This window comes from Rhea pennata, chromosome 1 (genome assembly GCF_028389875.1).
Source record: "Rhea pennata isolate bPtePen1 chromosome 1, bPtePen1.pri, whole genome shotgun sequence".
In the NCBI taxonomy this organism is placed as follows: domain Eukaryota; kingdom Metazoa; phylum Chordata; class Aves; order Rheiformes; family Rheidae; genus Rhea; species Rhea pennata.
The window spans coordinates 124,469,184-124,493,087 of record NC_084663.1 but is presented as its reverse complement, the minus strand read 5'-3'; the positions used below and the strand labels follow the sequence as shown (position 1 = coordinate 124,493,087).

The 23,904-nt window shown below is 35.6% G+C and overlaps 1 protein-coding gene across 3 annotated transcripts in view; it reads left to right on the top strand.

Moving 5' to 3' along the window:
- Positions 1–23,904, top strand: part of USP9X (ubiquitin specific peptidase 9 X-linked) — a 104,788-nt gene that overhangs the window by 4,251 nt on the left and 76,633 nt on the right. For all 3 annotated transcript variants that reach the window (XM_062599702.1, XM_062599694.1, XM_062599712.1), the window contains exons 2-4: positions 21,308–21,561; positions 23,231–23,376; positions 23,699–23,778. In XM_062599702.1, the coding sequence (XP_062455686.1) occupies positions 21,466–21,561; positions 23,231–23,376; positions 23,699–23,778 (322 nt within the window). In that variant the 5' untranslated portion in view covers positions 21,308–21,465. The remainder of the gene's footprint in view (positions 1–21,307; positions 21,562–23,230; positions 23,377–23,698; positions 23,779–23,904) is intronic.

The window sequence follows — 23,904 nt, the reverse complement described above, 5'->3', positions numbered from 1 at the left end:
AGAAGTTTCATGTGTCCCCTCAATCCCATTGTACTTTTAAGCACTCTGATAGATCTGAGTGTTGGTAAGGTTGCAAGAAAACTGTTAATAACTTTCCCCACAATAGTAGATGATAGAATGAGAGTAAATAAGATCTTAAAGTTGACAGTTATGAGTTAGTGTAAAACCTCTTTTAAGGTAGCTTAATAGTACTGCCAGTTCCTTTTGCATTTTCCCATGTGAATTTCCTGGTATTTTCTTCTTTTTATAAGAAGCCATTTATTACTCTCTCTATTTGAGTTGATCTTCAGTCTGCTTGGTTCAAAGATTTTTTTTTTATTGCCAGCTGTTGACATGTTTTCAAATAAAAACTAAAATGTTCAGAATAGAAAACATTTGGATACATGTTTTCATAGACTGCTTTTTAAAAGAAACTTTACTGCTTTGTGGTTTCCTTAAATGATAATTTAATATTAATTGAGAATGATTTCATTGCTTCTGGTTAACTTCTTTTTGCTATTAGAATTCCAGAAGGGGTCTATAGAATGTAGATTTAAAATAATTCAGTCATATTGTGAGCGCTAGTATTTTCAACATTATTCGTAAAGTTAAATTGTAGACTGCTTTAGAAGTATTGATGAACATCAGGAATATTAGCAAGGGATACTTTTGTATCCCATCAACATCCACAATGATCTGTTTACAAAACTGTATACCAGCATGTTCTGTGATACAGTTTTCAATCCATATATGACTGCCAACAGAAAAATGTGATTCTCTTGCATGTAAATTACAGCTTTTAGCCTTACTGCACATCCTAGCAAATCATGTTTTTTTGGTAGTTAGCATTTAGCCATGAATTCACTCATAGGAGGGGAATTCCACATTGCGTCACTTAAAATGGGAAGAAGGTTTCTGCTGTTAGAATTCTCCATTCACAGATGTACATCTTTCTTTTTTTTTGAGCTAAGAATATGTTCAAGGCAAGACACAGTAATGTCTGTGTTACTCCTTGATGTTTGCTGATGTTCTCTTCCCCTGTCTGCTATGAACTCTAAAGTATTCCCTGATACTTTTTTTAACAGAACAATGTTCAAGAGGGAATGTTGGGGCTAACTTTTTGTTAAGCTGCCGTGCAAGATATCCAAAATCTAAATAGTGGAAAATCTAAATAGTGGAAAACACCATTTTATAACAGCTATATGGCAACATGCATGACACAGAAATTCGCTTTGCATTATACATTCCATAAGCCTTGACTCTTAGGATGTTTGCTTGCTGCTTAACTTTTTGCCTAGCTTTAGTGAAAGTAGATCTGTGCAGAGGAAAAGGTTGAAAAGGTTTTTTTGTTTTGTTGGTTGGTTTTTGTTTTTACAGAATGGTCTTATCTGTAACACTCTGAAATGGGGAATGAAGAAAAAGGAGATTTGTTTAGAAGTGTGTTCAATAAAGAAAAAACAGTAGTAATGTGTGTGAAATAGGATCCCTCTATTACCAAACAGACTTTTCTGATTGGAGAGAAGTATGTTTGTTAGCACTGTGCTGTAGCAGGGTCATGACAGATTGTATTGGCTTTGGATGGAATTTCAAATTTTTGTCATCTTTTTTTTCCAGAAATGAAGATCGATAGTGAGGGAAGACAAACGATCTCACTTCCCCCCCCCCCTTCTTAAATTAGAATTAGAATGAACATAGTTGTCAAAAGATAATGGCATCTAAGCACGTGAGCCTTGTACTTTTTGATATTTATTTTTTTCTGCTGTTGATCCAATAAAGTGCTTCAGTATGTTTTTAGTAAGTTGCAACAGAATGAGTCCATGAATTTGAATCTTGAAGGAGAAAAGTGGATTAGCTTAGCCTAAATATTAAGTGAATGGAAACTGAAAGACCAAAATTTTGGTATACTGAAAGCTCAAACCATGGGTTTGATTGCTATTAGACTCCATATATTTCTGATTTAGAACTGAAGTGTTAATTGTTCAGTGAATTTCTGACCTTGCCATTTTTCTAAATCCTTTGGCTCTGATAATTTACAGTATTATTATTTTTTTAAACTGTGGCTCTCTGGAGCTTGAAGGTAAAATCCCAGTGATTTTTTTTCTCTGAAGTTTTAAACTCCAGTTTTGCACAGCCTTCCATGTACCTTGACTTGACTTCCAGGCAATGCTCTCTTATCTCAGTGGGACCTTAAGATTCCAGATGCTCTTACTTGCTGCTTATATGTGTGTTTATACATGCATGTTCAGGTGTATATACAATATTTTTAGACGGTAGGTACCTTTTTTGGGGTGAGGGTAAAGTAGTAATGTCAATTTTTTTAGTGGTTTATATCTATCTTACTCTATTGAAGTTTCTCTCAGATAATTCTGGTAGTTACACAGGAAGATAACCTCTAGATTGCCTGAAAATCTTGTTATTCTCATATCAGTTTATTCAGATTGCTGTGGTTGACAGTTTATTAGACATAAACTGAAGACATGACTTGAAACTTGCATTCCCATTGTGACTCTTAAAAGCCATTAATTCCTTTGCCTTTTCTTCCTCATTTTAGGACTGGGAAAATGGTTTGAAATTCGTCATGAAATGAAAAGCTTTATTTTCATAATAGCAGCAGATATAGCAAGTTCAACATAGTGATTGTGAAACCTTGCTATAAATTAATGTGTTTTCAGCCATGGGGAAAAAAAAAAAACATGTATTCAGGATTAGCCTTTGGTTAGCAGGTGTATGATTGAGGGTCGTGGAATAAGTGCTGCTTTGGCTGCTTTGACAGGATAAAGGAGAGTTTGGTGTGCATCCTGTCTTGATTTTTTCTTCATATTACCTCCCTGAGAGTAGAACAAGTATTTAAAACCCAATAGCAACTTCTGTGTATGGTGCCCAGAGGCAGCTGAATAGCAATAATGGATGACCAACATAGTGTTAGTTTCATTTTATTGTTAGGAAGCAGTAGTCAAAAGAAGAGTTTGATTTGGAGATACAGATGCGCTGTGTTTCATCTTGCATTTATACTTTTGGAGGCTATCTTTAAAATTATATTCTACCATACGAAATTCAGTGCTTACAAAACTTGCGGTTTCAGGTCTCAGAAAACTTGGTGGTTGGTTTTAAAACATTGTTTAAAAATTTTCCACTTACTTGAGTGTCTCTTACACAGGAAAACTGAGATGTTGCAGAAGTTGTATACATTACCTAGACCAGCAGCAAGTTACTAGCAGTTGAGAGAAGAGAACAGAAATCTCTTCTGTGAGAACTGCTAAAAATTTTGAAGTGTAGTCTTCTGTAATACTATACCTAAAGTATAATAGGAGTTTTTTTCAGTGTTGATGAGCCCCAGGGTTCTTTATGAGTCTGAAAATGCAATAGATAATAGTTGTTCACACTTAAAATGAAGACAGGCTCTTTTCTTTTACTTTGCATTCCTCATTTAAAGCAAGCTTTTGAAATTAGGATTTATAATTATAAATTGCTTAGCTTCTAAATGGCAGTTGCCCACCAAAATTCTATATTGTTCTATATCTAAGATAATCTGCTTTCTTAGTGTATTTGACACATGTAAGTTGTTTTCTCAGAACATTGGTGCTAGAATCAAGAAAAAAGTTAATAGCCATGCTAAAGTTTAAACATTCAGGTGCAACAGTTTTTCCATCTGTAGGAATTAGAAAAATTAATTTGGGGTACGTTTCTGTTGTTGCATAGACTGGTAGAGTAGGCATTTAAAGGGCTTTTTGAATGCTTCTTTCACAAACTTTGGAAATGTTTTTCTCTTAACATACTTTCTGTTGTTGTTCATTGATATATTTTTTTCCTAATAGAAAAAGGAAAAGTTTTGTCTGAATATTTAGATTGATACTAGCTGCCTGCTTAGCCTGGGGTTAACTGTTTGGCTTTGAAGAAACTCAGTGCTGAGATTTTATTAATCTTGAAAATTACGGTCTAGGCTTTTACCAGTTTATATTTTCCTTCATGAGTGTCTTCTGTTTAATCAATTCTTTGTTTCCTCTTACAGTTTTTCTCTGAAAAAGTTACCTGAGAAGTTAGAGTACCCAGTTGGATGTTCATGTACTCTCTCATGCTTACATGTTCCTGTGTAGTTGATGCTTTACATTCCCAAAATTGGTGAGGTTGGGTGCTTCCAAAAAAACAGAGAGTTTTTTTGGAAAAGAGAACTTTATTTACAAACAGCCACAACTTGTCACAGGATATAGTATCAGTTGAGTTTTTTTGCTCTGAGTTTTTAAAAGAGAGGGTGATGTTTGAGGTACACTATTTTTGCTCAGAAATTTGATAGCTGCAAGTGAAAAGTTTGTTCTTCCATGCTCTCCCCCCAAAGATGAGACAAAAATAGAATTTGGATAGGAGTATTATTTTTTTCCCTTCTCATTTATAGTATATATTATTTCATTAGGACTTGTGACTTGTTATGTTTCAGAACAGATTCCTCAACAAAACTAAAAACTTTTTTTTTTTTTTTTTTTAATACTTCAGTTCTTCATTTTTCTGGTTGAATTTTCAATTGGCTCATTGAAGTTTCTTGAAAATTGTGTGCTGTGAAAAACAATGCAAAGAGCCTTGAAAAATACACAAGTCATAATCTAGTTACCCATTTTATAATTGAAATGGGTAATTATAGCTTGAATTGAAGATAGTTTAAATGGAGATTCCTTGTGTTTATGTGAAGAAGGAAAATTAGGCAGTGAGAGAATCAAACTTGTCAGCACAACCCCCTGTTTTTCCCTGCTTAATTATGAACTTTTCCTCTGTTAGATTCTTGACTCATTCAGTTTGCAATATGGGTTGAGTTGGATTATTATTCAGTATTTTACTGTTGCAATTCACAGTGTAAGTGCATGTGTTAAATCAGTCTGAATCCTGTACTGAGTAGAGGTAGTAATCATTAATGAACTTCATTGGTACTTTCATTCTCTAGCTATATACTTCACAAAAATTTATGTATTACTTCTCACATCACACTGTAAATTGAAACGCGTGTATTGTCTCCTGTTTTATTGATGAAGAATTGAGATACAGAGATTATAAACATCAAAATTTCTTTCTATCATAAGGTTTCACCAGACTTTTGATATTCATGTGCTAGAGACACCTTATGTTGGCTAAAGTTGCTTTGTGCTTCTTTACTCTTTCTCTCAGTTTATCCCTTGTGTGTTTCAATACCCAGAAGGTGAGAGGAGGATGATGAGGGGTAATCTGAAAAATCTTTGGTTTGTCCTGCAATATGTATGGAGAGAACACAGACAGAATTCATTTTTTAATGGTTCTGTATTGCTGCCTTATAACACTAACACTGCTACCTCTCTTCAGTTTCCACAGTTCTGTTTCATGTCTTGTGAAATGTCATTTAACTTCTGCAAAAAATAAGGTATGGATAGTTTTGCTTTCTGGTGACTCAGTTGATTACTATCCATCCAGAGGACTGGAAATAAGTTCAGTTTGATGGAAATTAAATTACAGTAATTACCCTGAAAATTCTAGATTATACAGGACCAGGATGACAAATTGAGCCTTGGACAAATTTGGAGAGCATGTATCAGGAGTCTCAGTCCCTCTCTCTTGAACATTTAGTCTACTGAATGTAGTGAGATTTTGACAATCAGAGTGGACACTGCTGTTTTACTCTTCCTCATGTTCTGTCATCTGTAATTCCAGGTGTTTTTGACCTATGTCTCTGGATCATATTTTGAACTTGCAGCAGTGTTTACAGTTCCATAACTCTAGCTTTTTCCCTCTTCGTCAGCAGAAGTAAAATCTCAGCATGCCTATGTTTTACATCTTCTACCTTCCCTACTGCAGCTTTGTCACTGACTTACTGTACCTGTGGTCACATTTTTTGAAAGTGTACTAAGTTCATTTTCATGGCTCACTGTGATCAAAATGTCCTCTTCTGTTATGTGCTTCACTAGCTTTATCTTAATTTCCAGGGAAAAGACAGTTTTTGCATTCCCCTTTTCAGACTTAGCCTTGAGTGCTCTATCTTTTTTTTTCTCCTTTTCTTTCCCCCCCCCTTTTTTTTGTGTGTGTATGTGTGACTAAACTTCTGCCTTTCATCAGCTGAGGTTTCTAGCACATACCATATACTGATCAGCTTTTTCTGTTTGCTTTCTCCTGTGATAACCAGTGTATTTGAGGAAAAAGTTTGGCCTATATGATACCTCCACAGTGCCAAGACTCATTTCTGGTCTGACGTATATGAGCTTTGGTTGCTGATTCTAGTTAAATAAATGCTAACTATAATTATCTGTGTTCTACTTCCTTCCTTTTTCCTCCTGTAACTCTCAGAGTGTATCTTCATGATTGATTTGCACTGAAGCTGAAATAGATAGTTCTATCCATAGTTAGAGATTATGCCTGTTTCTTGTCCTGTTGTTACTGTTCATATGGCATGTGATTCAGCTGAAAACTAAAATATTTTTCATTCCTCTCCCCCTTTTCTCCAGTTACCTTTCAGCCAGATTGGTTTCTTGTTCTGGCTGACTGTGTGACTACACAAGGGCTAATGCTGGTGCTGAGAAGGTGGTTAGGATGAGAGCAGGCAAGTCATGTCCCTTGTGACAGTGTAGACTCACATTGTTTCAGCAGGCTGTGAAGCTGTACCTTCAGGTAAGGCTTGTCCACATGTAGATATCTAGTGAAACTTGTGTTCTGAAATCTACCAGCATATAATTCTCTTATTTGGGAATAAGATTGTCTTTTTCTCACTGAAATTCCAGTAATACAAGCAGAGTAGGTGCATTTATGCGTTATATGGTACAGCTACCTTACAAGAGTTCTGCAGTGACTACACATGCCACAGTCACTTCAAGTCAGTTTAAGCACTGTCTCTAGAAGGAGCGGTTGAACATTCCTGTTGCCTATCTTAGCTTGTTGGTGGAATAGATTCAGCTGAAAACTAGTAGCTTTATTAGACTATATTGTGTACTGAGTGGAGTACACTTCAGCAAGGGGGTATGTGATTTAGCAGTTAACTATTGGGTACCAGGAGATTAGTTCTTACTGTTCAGCTTTTTGGAGAATGACTTGCTCTTTAGTGAAGGATTTTGGTCATCAGCTACAATGGTGTTTTAAAACCCATGCTCACTCTTTAGGATGTGGTAGTATTAGATGAATATTTCCTGCATTTCACAATAAGGAAGGCTGTTGACATGCTTTCTGATAGGTTTGATAGATACAGGAATACTAAGTTTCAGGAGCAGTGGATTCACTTTCTGAGTCTATGGAAGAATGGAAATAACCCTTCAGGTTTCTATTCCTACTTGGTTCGTGATCAGCTTTTCAGGGGATTCCTTACTTGTTCCTGTCTAACTTCCGGTGCTGCTTAACCTTTTGCATGTAAATCAAACAACAGCTTTCATTGGCCGAAATGGCGTTAAGATATACATAGAAAGTGCTGTTCCTGTTGTCCCTTCTTATTTCCCTACAGAGTTTTTAAGGCAAACTATTATATAAGTCTTCTGCAGTGGATAGACTGTTTTCAGTCATGTTCTGAGTATGTTTGGGCAGATGGATTGAACAAGTTTAATTGGAGTGGAGCATGTTTAAGGCAGATAATCTTCCAAAAAAATTAGCTATCAGCTTATAACACCTCTACAGAGCTTGTGTAAACGTGTTTTTTTTCAGAGCACGTATCTTCTGACTGAAATAATTGTAAGGACTGATTTTGGCAACAGGAAGTAACAAAATGTTTTCTTGCGAATAGCTAGCATATTCTATGTGGAACTCCTACAAAATTCTTCAGGCTGAATAAGGTATGTGGTTAGTACACTGGAAAACAGTTAGAAGTTTGGCAAAGTTTTAAGCAATTGTGAAGAAGAACCTTATAATTGAAAGATGAACTTGACCTTCCCAGTTGAGTAGATATCACCTTTGTGCGTTTGATGCATTCTAAATTATGCTTGATGATGTCAGTGTCCAGTTTCCTGTGCTTAGTTTGTGCTTTCTGATTGAATACCAAACAAAAAGCAGAGTTAAACTGTAGTGGAGTTAATGTTAGTATTATGGGAATGCTTAAAGTATTTGTTGAATTTAAAGCATTTGAAAATGTCTAAGTATTTCATAAAGTTCATTAGTCATGATTCAAGAATGTAAAATGCTTCTAACTTATATCAGGTATAGATGCTGTTCAATGCTTTAATCATTTGCAGTTAATCCAGTGGTAGATTGTCTGAGTCATATTCTTTGAGGTATAACTCCTGTAATGTATTGATAGTATCACAGAGTATTATGAAAATTACTTTGAATGATTTTCTTTAAGTGTAATATTGAAAATAGTTTGGAGAAACCTTTAAATTCTGTTGCTAACTTTAGACCTAAAGATGAAGGGAGTCAGAAGAGAATGGCCTGATTTTACATGCTAACTTTAGCCTTTGATTTTTCAAACAGAAGCCTTATAGTGTGGTGAAAATTGTGGTAGTAGCATGGGGTAGAGTATATTGTGATGTATTTGGAGGTGTGTTCAAGTTTTAACAAAGAACAGCACACGAGTAATATGCAAAAGTAACAGTGTGGTAATATCCGTAATTCATTGGCTGTATGGCATTTGACACATTTTGAATATTTATAGTATTAGATTTCTTAAAGTCCTGTATGCAGTATACTATAAATAATTTCATGTTTTAAAGCCACAAATGGATTGAACCTGGGAGATGCCATTAAGCTTCCTTTCAAATACTTTAGGAAGAATCAAGGTAGTGCAGGCCTTTCAGCATCTTCAAAGAGCTGTTCTTCTTAAGTAGCCTAGTAGACTATATGAACTTCATCAGAGGTAACAACTTATGATTTATTTATACATACATACATATACACACACACACACACACACACACATATACATGTATGTGTATGTATGTATGTCTCTGGGGGAAATAATAATTTGAACATTTGTAGAGTTCTGTAATGAGTGGGAACAACCTGTGAGATATATATGTGTATATATATACACATATATACACACGTGTGTGTGTATGTGTATATGTATGTATGTTTCTCTGGGGGATATCGTAATTTGAACATTTGTAGAGTCCTGTAATGAGTGGGCTCTTCCAGGAGTGGAACATTAGTATTGTTAACTTTTTCATTTGATTTGCTAACAAGAACTGAAGTTTCCAAATGTATTAAACTGCTCTTATGATTATGAACTACTGACTTATATATGAATAGTACAGCAGGTCAAAGGGAGCACTTGTGATTTAAGCTGTTTTTTCTTAAGCTTCTAGATTTTTGTCTGCAGATGGACATGTGAATTAGCATTAACTCTTCCATTGGCAGAGGAGCTGGGTTTTTTGTTAGCAGAAGGGATGGAGTTAATTGTGCTGAAAAACCCTGAGATTTCCTTACGAGGCCTGCAGTAAAGAAAACACAACTTTTAGCAAGTTCCAGAGGTCAGCAGAAAAAGAGGATACAGGTTCTTAGCGATCTCCAAAAAAGAAATGAGATAACTTGTGGCTACTTAAGAGCTTACAAAACTTGTGTTCTTTTCTAGTAAACCTTTTAGGACTGTTTTGGAGAGAAATCATAGAATCTAATCCAACCTGAAGTAGTAATAAAAGCTTTCTGTGCAAGTTACAGAATTAAAGTTGTGGATATACATCAGTGGTTTTACTGCTATCCTCAAAATGTCAGAGACGTTAAAAAATAAAAAGCACAAAGCTTTTACAAAAGTAAAAGCCCGAAGATTTCATCATGAAAGAGGAAAAGAATATCCCTTAAGATGATAAAGAAGGAGCTTCTGAAATATCTAAAATAAACTGGGGCTTGCAGTTTGGAGGAAAACTCTGTATAGAAATATTAATATTTGTTTATTTTGGAAGACTTTTATTAAAGCCAACCTAAATATGAATATTGCAGATTTGTTATAGCAAATCTGAACTAAATAAAACCCATGATTTGCTGTCAAGTGATGGTATGTCCAGGCACAAACATTTTAATCAGTTTAAGCTACTGAGAAGAGTAGCACTAATGGTGTTCGTTGACAAAGGTGGAACAAAACTGAGATTGACAACCTTCTGCAAACAAAACTTTCAGCCTTGTTTTTCCTGAGCAGTTGCTTTAGTGTTTTAAAAGCGGGTGTTGCTCAGCAGAGAAAAATATAAATAGACAGTTTTTTTATGTTGGCTGAATCAATTGAAAAGTTGCATGTTAACAGAATTAGGTTTGGTTGATTTGTTTTAGCATTATGTAGAATAGATAGAACATATAGAAGCTAGTGTATTGGATTGCATGAATTGACTTTCTTGCTGAATGCTTGCTTTAAAATCAACATAGCCATGGGTAAAAATGGTGCTTGGTGCTCTCTTGTCGTGATTTCACTCTTGAGAGCCTTTTCCTGAAGTGTCTTTTTTCTTTTGTTTTATAGTGTTGAAGATTTATCAATGTTTTCCTGTGCATAGCCTGTGGTAACTTCTTTTCCTTCACTTATTACTCATTTTGTTTCAAACCTCTTAAATATAGAGTTTTCTCTGTGTTTAGTTTTGTGTTTTGGCTGTATTTTATATCACTTATCTGCTTTAATTTCCAACTTAAAACCATAACAGTGTCGTCGTACTTAGCTGTTAATATGTTGGAAGATACAGTTCCTAGCCCCTTTCAGTGGAAAACCACACCTTGGAAAATTGCTTTGCAGTGAATGTAAATGTTACTTCAGTTTTACTTAGTATTCTGGTATGTTTTCAGTATCATCCCTTCTTACTTGTTGTGAAGAATAGTGTTACTGAGCTTATTCTTTATATCACTTACATTTTAAAAGTTAAATTTGTGAATGGACATTAATTTAAGAAGTAGCAATCTGTAGGGATTTCAGCTGATTGTCTTAGCTTTATGTGCTGTTTCTAGCAGCTGAGAAGCTGCGACTTGAAAGCTCTTAGCATGAGATAATGTTTTATTATATTTATAATTTTGGGCTTGATTACACAGTATTTCCTTTTCAGTTGTGTAGAAAATTATGCTCCCCTTATCAAAAGTTGTAGGGGGAATGGCAAGTCTACACTGCTTTTGTCTAGTTTTACTTGTGCTTGATTGGCCATAGTTACTTCTTTGGGAAAAAAAAAGTTTGGTGTAAGTATACTTACATATACTATTTCATATACTTCATAGTTCATACACTATTTACCTACTAGTTTTTCAGTTCTTGTCTGATATGTCCAAAAGTTGAAGAAGCGAGTAAAAACAGAGGTCTGAAAATGGAAACTTTCCCTTATTGTAAGGAGGAAAAAAGATAAATAAGACTTTAAAACCCAGAACAGCTAGATTGCCTTGAAAGTGGATGGTCTCCAGTGTTCTGTCCTTTGGCCAGTCTTGTAACTGGTTGAGATACTTGATTCCAGATATTACCTTCTCCACTGATTAGCTGTCTCAATGAAATGAGAAAGTGTCTGTTGCTACTTATGGCTTTTCTGGATGTAACAGGCTGCAATTCACAAGTTCTTAAGAGTTCTGTTAGCAAAATGATATGCTCCTGCTTAAAAACACAACATTCCTGAAATCTATTCTTGTGAAAATAAGCAATTGTGACTTTCGTTCAGTTGCTTTTGTACACTGAGCATTCTTCTAGTCATGTTTTCTGATGCACACTAAGTATTTTGTATGCCCCTTCCCCCCCCCCCCCCGCCTTGGTGATTGACCTTATACTTAGCTATGCTAGCGCATGTTTTATTGTACTCAGTTTATCAGATGATCCAGATTACGCTGTTTGTGACATGCCTTCAGTTTTATTACTCCATTAGTCTGTGTCATGTGCAAACTTTATAAATAATTTTATAGTTTCCTCTAGGTTATTGATAATATTGAGTAGTGTGGGATTGAGAACTGATTCCTGAAGGATTTGTCTGGGAATATTGTCTTGGTTTTTAAAACTTTCTTAATAATTCTTATTTCAATCAGTGGAGATTTTCTGAAAAAAAAATTGTATTTTACTATAAACTTAATCAGAAAAGCATGTAAAGACAAATGCAATACACAGATTCAGGTAGTCACTAATGCATCTCACATTTATCATAAAGAAAAGCGTTAAACTGATCTTACATTTATGAGACTGTAGGATGTCACATTGGTGGCTCTCTTTCACTCAGCAGGTTTATGTTCTGAGTTGATAGTCTGATTTCTTCTCTTCATCTCCCTACTCCCGTGCTTCCGTTCTGTGCTATTTTGTACCATATCCTGTTTTCCAAGATCTAGTAGAAGTTATAACTTGTTTGATTCTTGGCCATCTTGTTTTAAGATTCAGATCAGAAATATTGCTTGAACATTCTAGCCTTCTCTGCCATTATACTATTTCACTTATTTAGTGATGTATATGACAATTGCTAGGGTATTGTGACTGTGTATTTCTTAAGTATAGAGGATGATCATGTCTGCTAGGAAAAACATACTAGATAAGAAATAAAGATAATCAATTAAAATATATTCAGGAACTGTGTCTTAAATTGCACGAAAAAGCTCATTAAGGAATGTATAACTTCTGTTTTAATGTTTATCAAAATAAATTTTCATGAAGTTAATAAAAATGGAGTTTAGTTTTTTTTACCTGCATTGATACATAAACCTGTATATTCTCCTGAAACAGTTTTAAACTTTCAGTCCACTAGGAGATTGAACGTGTTGCTATTGTGTTTTGGTTATTGTTCTCTGAACCACTGCTTGATACTGCCTTAACTAGTAAAAATCAGAAAACTTTCAAACCAGTACAGAAATACAATTTACTTCTGTCTGCTCTTATGATGAATATTAATTCTCAAGAATTGGGAGGCTTTATTGTGAACATCTCCGTGCTCAGAAAACAGAGATGAGTACTTCTGTGTAAATGCAGGTATCCAAGGGATGTCTAGTTTAGCCTGTCTCTTTCAGATCCTGTGATGTATTCTATCTGTACATTTCCAAGGCTTTTCATTCTCCTTTTATATTGTGCTTTGGCAGCTGGTGGGAAATTACTGGTAACTCAATTCTCTGAAACTTTTAAATTTCTTCTTTTCCCTAGTACCTTGCTGTAGGAATTCATATCTTGGTGAGAGAAGCTTTCATTTTTAAATGGCAGTCTGTTTTTTGCTTTCTATAGTATGGGAATGTATTTGAATTTGTTCATTGACTTTTGAGCATCCAATAATAATGCTCCTTGTAGCAGAGTATGAAGTAACATTAAAAGTTAATTATCCCTTTTTAAAATCAGGTAAAATTCAATCTTTTAAAATGTCTAATAGTGTAACTTCTTGTAATTACTGGTGTTTGGATTAATGCTTTAAGGAACAAAGAGGGTTCTCAAAGTGTTATGGACATTAAACCTTGCCACATAGTTTTGAGGGGGTGTGACTACTACATCCATTTTAGAATTGGATAAACATCGTGAAGTATTTAAGTATTATGGCTATATGACTAAACTACAAATATAATGGCAGTCAGAAATGGGGACTAAAGGCATTTTGTCAGTCCTTGATGCGAACTTCAGACATATTCTTTACTTTCTTGCAGTGTCAATAAGTAGACATGATATCATAATAATGCAGCCTCAGAAGGTGATAGGATAGAAGGTGACATATCTACTGCAAATATGTGTAGTCTTTTACTAAATCTAGAGCTTTATTTAAGTGTAAATATTAAACCATGATTTGTCCTTGTTTAATGTTCTTCTGTTCTCTGTAAAGGACTGGGTGTTGGAAAATGTAGCTTTTGGCAGAATTAGACCTACTGGGTCAACTCAGAATAATTATGAATGATTTAGTTTCATTTCTCAAATGGACAAAAGCCTGAACATAAATTAATGGTTTACAGTAAGTGAACACATTCTTAATTACCTTTGTTGTCTTTTGATCTTGCTGCCATACCATCTTAAGTTAGTATACATATTCTGGAGCATCTTGGAAAAAAAAATCTTATTTTCTAAGCCCTTGTTTTTGCTGTTGTCCTCCGCAGTATCATATTCTATGTAGATTTTATTTATGTTTTTAAAAGCTTGTAGACATTCACAGCATAGACAATAATAAGCCATTACATCAGCTCTGACCTCAAGAATGATGAAAGATATGAATTCATGGTGTAAATGGCCAGTCACAAGAAAAAATTTGAAAATTGTGACATACACTCTTTGTAGTCTCTAAAACATAAAGAGTAATCATAATTGACTCTAATTGCTGAGAATATACTATTTCAGATTGCAGAAGCACAGCCTCTTGAAGATATCAACTGTAGCATAATTGGGAAAAAATACAGCATAGTGTTGCTCAGCACCATGATACTGAATCCAGTTCTGTCTGAAAAAAATGTATGTAGTCAAGTACTTAGATATGTGGTATGGTACTTTTTTTTAATATACATAATTTTGGAGTTGTTTCCTGTTGTAGCTTGTGCTTTTATTAAAACGTAAAAGGAAATCTCATCCACTTTTTTGCATGACCGTTAGTGAGATCAGGAAAAGGGCTGCATAGTAAGCAAAAGGCATAGTTTTAAGCAAACAAATTTAAAATAGATTTCCGTATTTTGAACAATGTTCAGGTAGATGTGACTCTAAATTAAGCTTGCTCTTCTTAGATTATAATGCATGCGTGTACTGGTGTTTGGTTTATTTACTCAGCTTGATTATGTTCTTGCAAGGACTAGTTTGTTTCATTATCATATGACCAAAAGCCTCTTCTCCCTGGCCCTCTCCAGCATGTAGAGTATGTTAGCTAGCTAGTTAGCAGTGACTTGAATATAATTTCTTAATCACTTGAAAACATTTAAACTACCAATTTAAATGACAGAATTGCAGGGTCTGTAAAATGTACCTCCTTTTGTCATTCACAATATATTAAGTATCACTGAGAACACAACTCCACATGAGTTGAACCACCATAACTTCCACTGAAAGTGCCTGAGACTGGATCGTAGTGGGTGAGTGGCCCAGTCCAACTTGGTGTTCTGTCTAGAACAGAAACCTGCAGTATATACCTACAGGAAGATGTAACAGCAGAGCAAGCTGCAGCCTGTTGAAGAGAGCACAGTTAATTGTCTTGATGTTTGCTGCTTTTATATGTAAGGCATTCACTGCTTTCATTTTTGGTGTTGCATTGCATCTTCAGCATTCTATTTTATTTACTGTCGTATGTGCAAACCTCTTCCTCAGACCAAGAATTGAAATAGATTATTTTTGTTTTGTAGCCAGAAGAACTAACTGTATGATCTGAAGACTTGACCTGTTGTTACTTTGTGGGGGGGAGGAAGAAAACTTTTGGTACCCAGATGTGCACTATTTAATCATTAAATATATCAAGAATTCAAGAATTATTGCCAAATAAACATCTTTAATAGAAAGATGCTCATTGCTGCTGTCCAGTGTTGTTTCACAGATGAGTGAGGCTGAATTTCGTTGCTTTTTTTTGAGTAAGACAATGCTTTGTGTTCTGATGTATTTTCTTGGTTGTTTTAAAGTCTTCTGGGAAGTTGTTCCATGTGGAACCAAGAAGCTAATATCTGTTGAATCTGTTAAGTATATTAAATCTGTTGTCTTGAAATACTGTGACAAACACTGGGTTTTCAGCCTTAGCTTGAATACAGTTTTACTTTGGTTAGAATTTCTTGGACCACTTAAATGAGAGTTTTATACTGAAACTGAAAAAAATTATTGGAAAAGAGGCAACTTTGGCCACAGAAGTCTGAGAAGGAGCTTTGCTTCTGATGATCTGAAAAGGGAATCTGTAAGTTCTTCCTTGCCTTAAGTTTAGGCTTCATGTGAAACCTAGAACAGTTAAATGTAATCAGTCAGAGTGTTCTCTTCATCAGTGCCTCAAGCAGAGTTACATGAGGAACCGATCCCATTGTCCCCATTGGTGTTTGTAAAACTCCTAAATAGATGGAAGCTGCATGGTTTTGCAGTAACAGAACTACTCAAGAATTTTTTCTTTGCATCATTAAATCTTCTATGTCTAGCATATGTGTTGGATGGGGGGAGTTTTTTTGTTTCATTTTCATTTTTGTAAAGTGATTGGAGAGAATACTGAATTTTCCGTTTCTGTACTTGATTTGTACTTGAAATATGCCACGCTCATCAGTATTACGGTTATCTTAAGACAGGATATAAGTAAGACATTCTCATCTCTTTGAGGTTGTTGAACTTTGTTTTCCACAAGTCTGGTTTACATTAAGACTATTCGTCGAACATTCTGAGAACTTGAAATTTTCAGCCATAAATTCCACAGTGCTTTAAAGTGTGGGGAGAAGATATTAGGATCAGACTGTCACATCTCTAAAATACAGCTTCTATTTATAGTTGTTACACTTAGCTATTGCTCAAGGAAAAGGAGATGTCATTGTTTAAAACTGGCATTTTCTAAAGCATCCCTGAATGCTGTCTTCAGCATAGGATATTGTGTAGCTGGTACTAGGAGATCTGACTGCTCTTAGGCAGTTTCTCCTTTAAGACCGTGTTTACGGAGTTGTGGCCCCTTTGGTTTGCTTTTGGCCTGACAGCAAAAGGTGATGCTTTGTTTTGACAGTTTACTTTCTGTGCTTCTCCTGCTTGTTAAACTGACATGAACGGTAAGCATAGTTTTATTTGTAAGAAGTGAAGATTTTATCTAATAGGTGGATGTAGCTTGATCTTTATATATCTCAACATTAAGCTTTGAAGTTTTTTTTTTCAATGTCCTGAAAGAACTGAAGACTATATGAGGCTATATCCCACTTTATTCTTAAAGTTGTATGAGACTGAAGAAGGTAAATTGAAGTATACATTCTTGTGGAGACTGTTTCCAACATTAGAGAAACTTGTGCTGCCAACGTCTGTCTTTCCCTGTGCCTTGAAAATTTGTATGATGAAATTTCATAGTGATCAAAATACTTTATTTTGAAATAATATTTTGGAGTCTGATCCAGTTGACTGACTCAGATGTGCTAGTACTTCCTTACTAGGAGAAAGAATCTAAATAGTTGTCCGTGTAATAGGAAACATTTGAGATTAAAACAGAGAAAAACAAGCTTCCTTCAACTGCTGCTGATCAGATAGATTTTAAGCAGCACTCCAGCTTAGATGTTTTTTGCTCTATTGAATAGTTGTTGTTTAATGAGCAGTTTTTACTAATCATAGAATATGTTTCATTTAGTGCATGTCATTTTTCCTGAGTAAACAACTGAGGCTACAGTAGTTTTATATCTTGAATACATAAATCATTTCCTCTTTCCTAAAAAACAAACTACAAAGTAGAAGAATGAGAAAATCGTGGGGGTGTGTATAAAATGTAACTTCTGAATTAGGTCAGTGTTACAGGTTTTTGGGGAAGTGTTTCTAAAGGAGAAGGCATTTTGATTGAAAGAGAGGGATGAGGTATAAGGTCAGATTCCTAAGTCTAATTTCTTAGACTATAACCACATCACCTTCTGTGGTGAATCAGCATGTATTAGGTTTATAAGAATGCTGTTTGTAGAATCTTACGTGAAACAAAACCGTGATAGTTTTCAATCTAGAATTTGTATTACTTCAGTTCTGTTTTTTGCAGTACAGCACTTAAAAGAGGCACACCTTCTGTGAGACCCTGATGGGATAGAAACATTATTTCATAAATAATTCTAGTAAAAAATCATATTGTTTCTTAGACTTGGTATATGATTTTAGAAAGCTCTCTTCTTTGATGTTGAGTAATTAAAATTGATGAAAAGGTGTAAAAATTTTATTTGTGCTAGAACAGACTAATACTCTGGCATATGTTGTTATCATACTGCAGAGCAGATTGCTTCTGTGGCATGCATCTTCATTCCCTTTATATAGCCGGAGTCTTCTAAATAAAAGGAAGAATTGGCTGGGGTTTCTAGTCTAGCGCTCGAATATTATAAAGTTATATTATTAATTGTATTTTGAGGTCTGCCGCAATCTTCTGCCACCTTGTACTCTCCCTCTCTGTGACTCAATATTATAAATAAATAATTTGGGAGGAAGGCTGTATACGTTGTTGGAGTATTTTGGAAGGTGTTCCAGAAGGCAATTGTACTGAAGATTACATATATTCCTTAGCATTTTAGCATACTAACGATTATCTGTTGTATTTACTGTGTCACACTTTACCCTGTAACAGAGTAGTACTTACAGGTACTTATTTAAACAAGTACATTTGTTTCTTATCTGGGACTTTCCCCAGAGCCTATGTCTGATGTTTTTTTCCTGGCTTTAGAAAATGTGTTTGATTTCTTCTCCAAACAAAATATTGTTGTTCTGCCACATAGGTATGAGGTTGCTATGAATGCAGGCATCACTCAGTGCTTCTGCTATCTGTAGAAGCTAAAGTGAGGTTTAGGTGTCCAGTTGTACTGAATTCCTGTGCGGGGAAGCAGAGGACCCTCTTACTGCAAAGGCAGTGCTGTTTCCTGAATCCCTTTGTGTAACCTCTTGCTGGTGTAAATTTGAAGTGTTACTTATGGTATGTGGTATGCTCTAAGTGAGGAGTATACGTAGTCAAAAAAGCAAAATAGTATTTTCCCAGCTTTATTGAAAGGACAACAAATCAGGTGGGGGAAAAAGTTGACTCTTTTCTGTAGTTTAATGGCAGATTAGAAGGACAGAAAGAAATAGGGGAAAAAATCGGGATTTATTCAGGTGGCAATCAGAACAGTTATGTCAGACTGGAGTTCATTTTACTTGGTCTCCAGTCTCTATATCACTTGGTTAATAATGGAGTACTTACTATGTCATTTAACAAAGGTCTGTCTCCATCTTGATACTGTGTATGAACATCTTTTCAGAGGTTTTGACAAGGATGATGGGTTTGTTTTAAACACAGGTTAGTATAGTGAATACAAAATCATATAGTAGAAATGAAATGCATAAATAAAAATAAACTCTCCACAGGATTCAGCTGAATGCAGGCAGGTCAGATTGTTTCTATTGAGCTGTCTGCAAATCCAAGACAGGTTGTCACTGCATCAGTTCAGATTTGATTAGAGATGAGTTGATTCTAGTTCAATTTAAAGGCTAAACTTGAGCTGAGCCAAACTGCCCGCTTTGGTGAGTGTTGACTCTAAAAAATTGAAATTGGTGAATGTGAATTAAAGAGCTGTGATTGCAGTTCAAAATTGTGGGTAATTGATTCTGCAGGATTAAAACTGTAGAGTGTTCTGTTTAGGCATACGACTTGATGTTTGTCTAAAATATATAAATGGTTAAATCAGTGGCTAAAAACAGGACTGGTAAATGACTGCCTTCTGATACTATATAAAATACATAAATCGGATGATGATTTACACTTACAAAGAATGTTCGTATGCTCCTTGGAGTTAGAAGGAAAATACCGTAACAAGGATATCTTTGCTATTTAGCATGTAACTGCTTCTTATACTATTTGAATACAATTACTGGAGATGGCATGCTTTTGGTTAGCTGCAGCGTGACTCAGAGTTGCTTTTGTATTTCTGAGGGCATCACAAAGATTGGGATAAGAAGTGATGAGTTTATTTCTTAAGCAGCTGTCCATATCTTCTATGCTGTGATGTGTCCAAGACAAGTGAACTTGACTGGACGCTTTGGAAATACACTTTTATGAAGAGTGGGTTGAATGTTACATGAGTAATATGCGTTGAGTTTAGTGTCTTAAGCAGTAATCAAATAGGAGAAAGAAAAAAAAAGACTTGGACTTTTCAACCAGTCCACTGTTTTTCTGATGCTTTTTGTTCCCTCTAGTAGTGCCCTTAACTGGGTCCCTTCAGGATTGTTTGTGCAATAGCAGTAGTATAGGAAAGGGAAGACATTTAAGGAACCCTGCCTGCACTTGCAGTAACTTCTTCTGAACCCACAGCTTTAAGGGATCACTTTACTTTCTTGCAGTTTAAGTTAACCCAGGCCAGGATTGCTACTAAAGGGAGCTGTTCAACTCTTTTCCTGTCTTTACTAGCTCATTCCTTGTGCTATCATTTTTTTTTCTTCTGTGGCTGTATTGTGGACCAAACCCAGTGGAGAGATGATGGAGTTGTTCATTGTGGTGGTAGAGTTGGCTCTACCACAATAAAAAAATAATAATAATAAAAAAAACCCCTCAAGTAGTAATGCCTTTTTCTGACCTGACAGACTTTGAGTATACATTCAGAAGGATGAGGATAGATTATAAATGACTGTATTCCAAGAACACAGTTTTAGTTTTGTTCACAAGCAGACATAATTTTAGCACGAGTATTAAAAAAGAGATCTCTAGATATGTTGATACTGTTAATATTGGAGACTACAGAGGAGGAGTAGCATACCCAGAGTTAAAATTTACGTTGTTTATGTAACTGGGCTTACAAACTGCATAATGTAGGAAAGGATTTTAGTGTCTTGGAGAAAGACAACAACAGCACTAAAAATTAATTTGTGATTTGATGCCCTAGTAAAACAGTTAAAAAGATGCACAGTGTTACAGCATAAATTTTACTCTACTCTGTAAATTTGAAGCTCTTGCTGATTGAATCAGGAACTTTACAGGGCCAAATGAATCATTCTAGAAGTTCATACAATTTTTTTTTCTACCACCATGCTTAGTTTTTGAACTTTCTGAGTAATATTGTTGGCTTATGTAGTGCCAGGAAGTCTGTGAGTTGTTCTGGAAAATTGTTTTGTCTTCTGTGGTTATATAGTGCCCTGTGGTACAGAGTGGAGTTGCTGGAGTAGCTTAATGCAACTTTTTATTTCTTTACTTAAATGATGCGCAATGAAGTTGAAATATGTAATGATTATTGAACTGCTGGTATGTCATGATTACAGGATTAGCACATAAATTGGATGTCACCATTTTCTTTATATAATCCCCTAAAATACTTGATGGGGCCAAGATGGGCTTTGTAAAGGTCAGCATACTCAGGCTTCACCTGGCGAGGGGTGGAAGAAGGGAATACTGGTCAAATGCCCTTGATCAAAAAGTTTGCAGGATTGCTACTGATCTTAGCTGAGGTAGAAGCAATCTCCAGTAATTTTCCTCAGACATCTGCCATTGAGCAATGTTGGGACAGAATATCGGAAAAGATGACAAGTATGGCTGTTCTTAACTAGATTCAAACCTATGCTTAAATCAACATCTTAATTGCATTTTTAAAATCTACTGTTGCAGTTTAAGCAAGACTGGGTTAGAGTGAGCAACTGTGTTCAGGGTGGGGTCACTTTCTCAGTGGTCTGAAGGTGATGATCTGTGCAATATTTACCTGCAGCATGATCACGGTAAATTACTTCAACTGTTATCTTCTTTTGATGTCAACTGTACTCAGTAAAAAGGAATACTAAATTTTAAATAAAAGATTCCTTACGGTGATATCTTTTTGTAGTTTTCTTTCCAAGTTTGGATTACTTTGTTGTTGTCATTAATGCATGTGTCAATATAGCATATTATCTTTATTGCAGGTTATGCAATGGTCTCTGCAAGATGGCATGTTCTTGAGTTGGAGCTTTTTAAGGCAAACATATGCTGGTACTTCAACTTTACTAAGCGGACTATAATTTCTTCTCTCACAACAACTACATAAGCAGACAAAATTGCAAAGATCTGCCCTGTGTCGAGTATGACAGCCACGACTCGTGGCTCTCCGGTAGGAGGGAATGACAGCCAGGGCCAGGCTCCTGATGGACAGTCCCAGCCTCCCCTACAGCAGAATCAGGTATGATACTAACGATCAAGTTGTTTAGAAGTACAGGGTTAGTTCTTTAGACATAATGTTTCTGAAATATATTTGAACTGTGATTTTTGTGTATTCCTGGAAAAGCCTAGTTACATTAGATGCTCTTTTTCAGCCTGGTACAAAAAGGAGGTACAAAAAGAATTTAAGGGTTGAAGGCAGTGCTTGGCAAAGTAGATACTGTTAGGGAGCACTGTATTGCCAAAGTGGTTCCATTCTCAGGCTGTGGTATAGTTCTTTCAAGCATATGTATTTAGGATAAGAAATTTTCTTGGAATGATGTCAGAAGCTTCCTCAGAATGTTGTTGACTTGCCTGTCAGAGATTGGTAACACTACCCTCTGTGAATTCTGTTTATGCTCAATACTACCTAAAGCACTTTTTGGATAAAACAGCTTACAGGGATGTCTAGAATGTTTATTAGTCAGCTTCAGCTAAGTTTCTGTTCATTGTAGTAAACTTCCTGAACTGCAGAACAGTTGAGGTCGGAAGGGACCTCTGGAGATCATGTCATCCTTTTTGCCCAGGACCATGTCTAGTCAGGTTTCAGATAGCTCGAAGAGTGGAGACTCCACAGCCTCTTTGGGAAAGCTGTGCCTGTGTTCAGTCATCCTCACAATAAGGAAGGGTTTCCTTTATGTTCAGACGGAATTTCCAGTGTTTCAGTTTGTGCCCATTGCCTCCATTGAGCACCACTATGAAGAATCTGGTCCAGTTGTCTCTACACACTGCCATCAGCTTAACCTGGCTAGAACAGCTTAGCATGTTTCTTGTGAGCAGGCTTTCAGAAAGAAGCAAAAACTTCCAAATACACTGTATCATAGTGTGGTGGCTCTTTCGTCAGGAAAAAATAGCAGAAAAGAATGCATTTAAACTGAAATTAAATCCAGAAAAAAAAAACATTCTTTTTAATTTAAACTGAAGATTATGTGCTTGAATATCTTGAGGTTTAATGGTTGTTCTCTCATGAGCATTAATTGTTCTTCTACAACGTGTTAAAAATGTTGTTATGTTTTAGTCCCCATTTGCCCTTCTGAATCTTACTCTTTCAGTTTGAAACATTTTTTGGTCCACTGTTAATTTCTAGTATTTCTTTATGCATGTATGCTTGCAGCAACAAAATGCATTTGAACTGGCCCATCAAAATGGGTCTAACCAATCAGTGTGCTTTGAGGTTAAGGAGACAGCTTCATAGATGCGTTTTACTCGGTTTTGGCAAATCTTTTTACGAAGTGTTTTTCATGGATTGCTCTTCATTCTTTGTGCTGTTGCTGAAGCTTGACTTTCTGCCTAAAACATCTATCCTCTTTTTAGAACGTTTGTAAAAATAGACCATCCATATTGTCTTTGTTTTCACCTTCTCAATAGGTGGTCCACTGAAAATAGAAGTCTCTGACAAAAAAAATTTTCTTTTCCTTTCTAGGAAAGTAGCTTAATTTTTAACTTGTCAAGATATAACGCTTATAGCAAATTTTATGATTTTTTCTTTCTTTTTGATAGATCTAAAATGTCATGATTTTGTTATAATGTGTGGTAACAGATAATTTCTTTGAAGTTATTCTTTGAAACATCATGTGAAGGAAAAATACCAAAACAGTGGCACACAAGTGCAGACCATTTTTAATTAAAGTATTTTTCCTTAACAATTTTAGACATCCTCACCTGATTCTTCCAATGAGAATTCCCCAGCTACCCCCCCTGATGAGCAGGGACAAGGGGATGCTCCACCTCAGCTTGAAGATGAGGAGCCTGCATTTCCACACACAGACCTGGCAAAGTTGGATGACATGATCAACAGGTACTTTCATACCTTAAGCACTTTTTTTTTCTCTCTCGTATGCTAAGGATCATTTGTGCAAATACCCTGATATGAAAAGCAGAATTTATATGTCTTTGTTTCACTGGATTCCCAGAAATTTGTTTAGGGTGTTAAGAGTTGTAAAGAAAAAGAGGCACAAATCAGAACACGTGTGTGTGTGTGTGTGTGAAAAGTAGAGTCCTCTTAAGTTCATTTAAAAATGCATATTTTTGCTCTGTTTTAAAGCATTACACGTGGTCACATATTCCTTATGTTAAGAAACGCAATTAAAATGCAGTGTTTTGTTTTTTCCTTAATGCAGGCCTCGATGGGTTGTTCCTGTGTTGCCGAAAGGGGAATTAGAAGTTCTTCTAGAAGCTGCTATTGACCTGAGTAAAAAAGGTAGGCTGAAAAGGCACTTCATGTTTATTAGACCAGTCTGTAAAGTCTTTGCTGCTGAGAGTTCTTTTGAATCCCTGGTGGGGGTTTAAAAATACTTATTTCTGTTACAACCTTGATCCTGAAGAT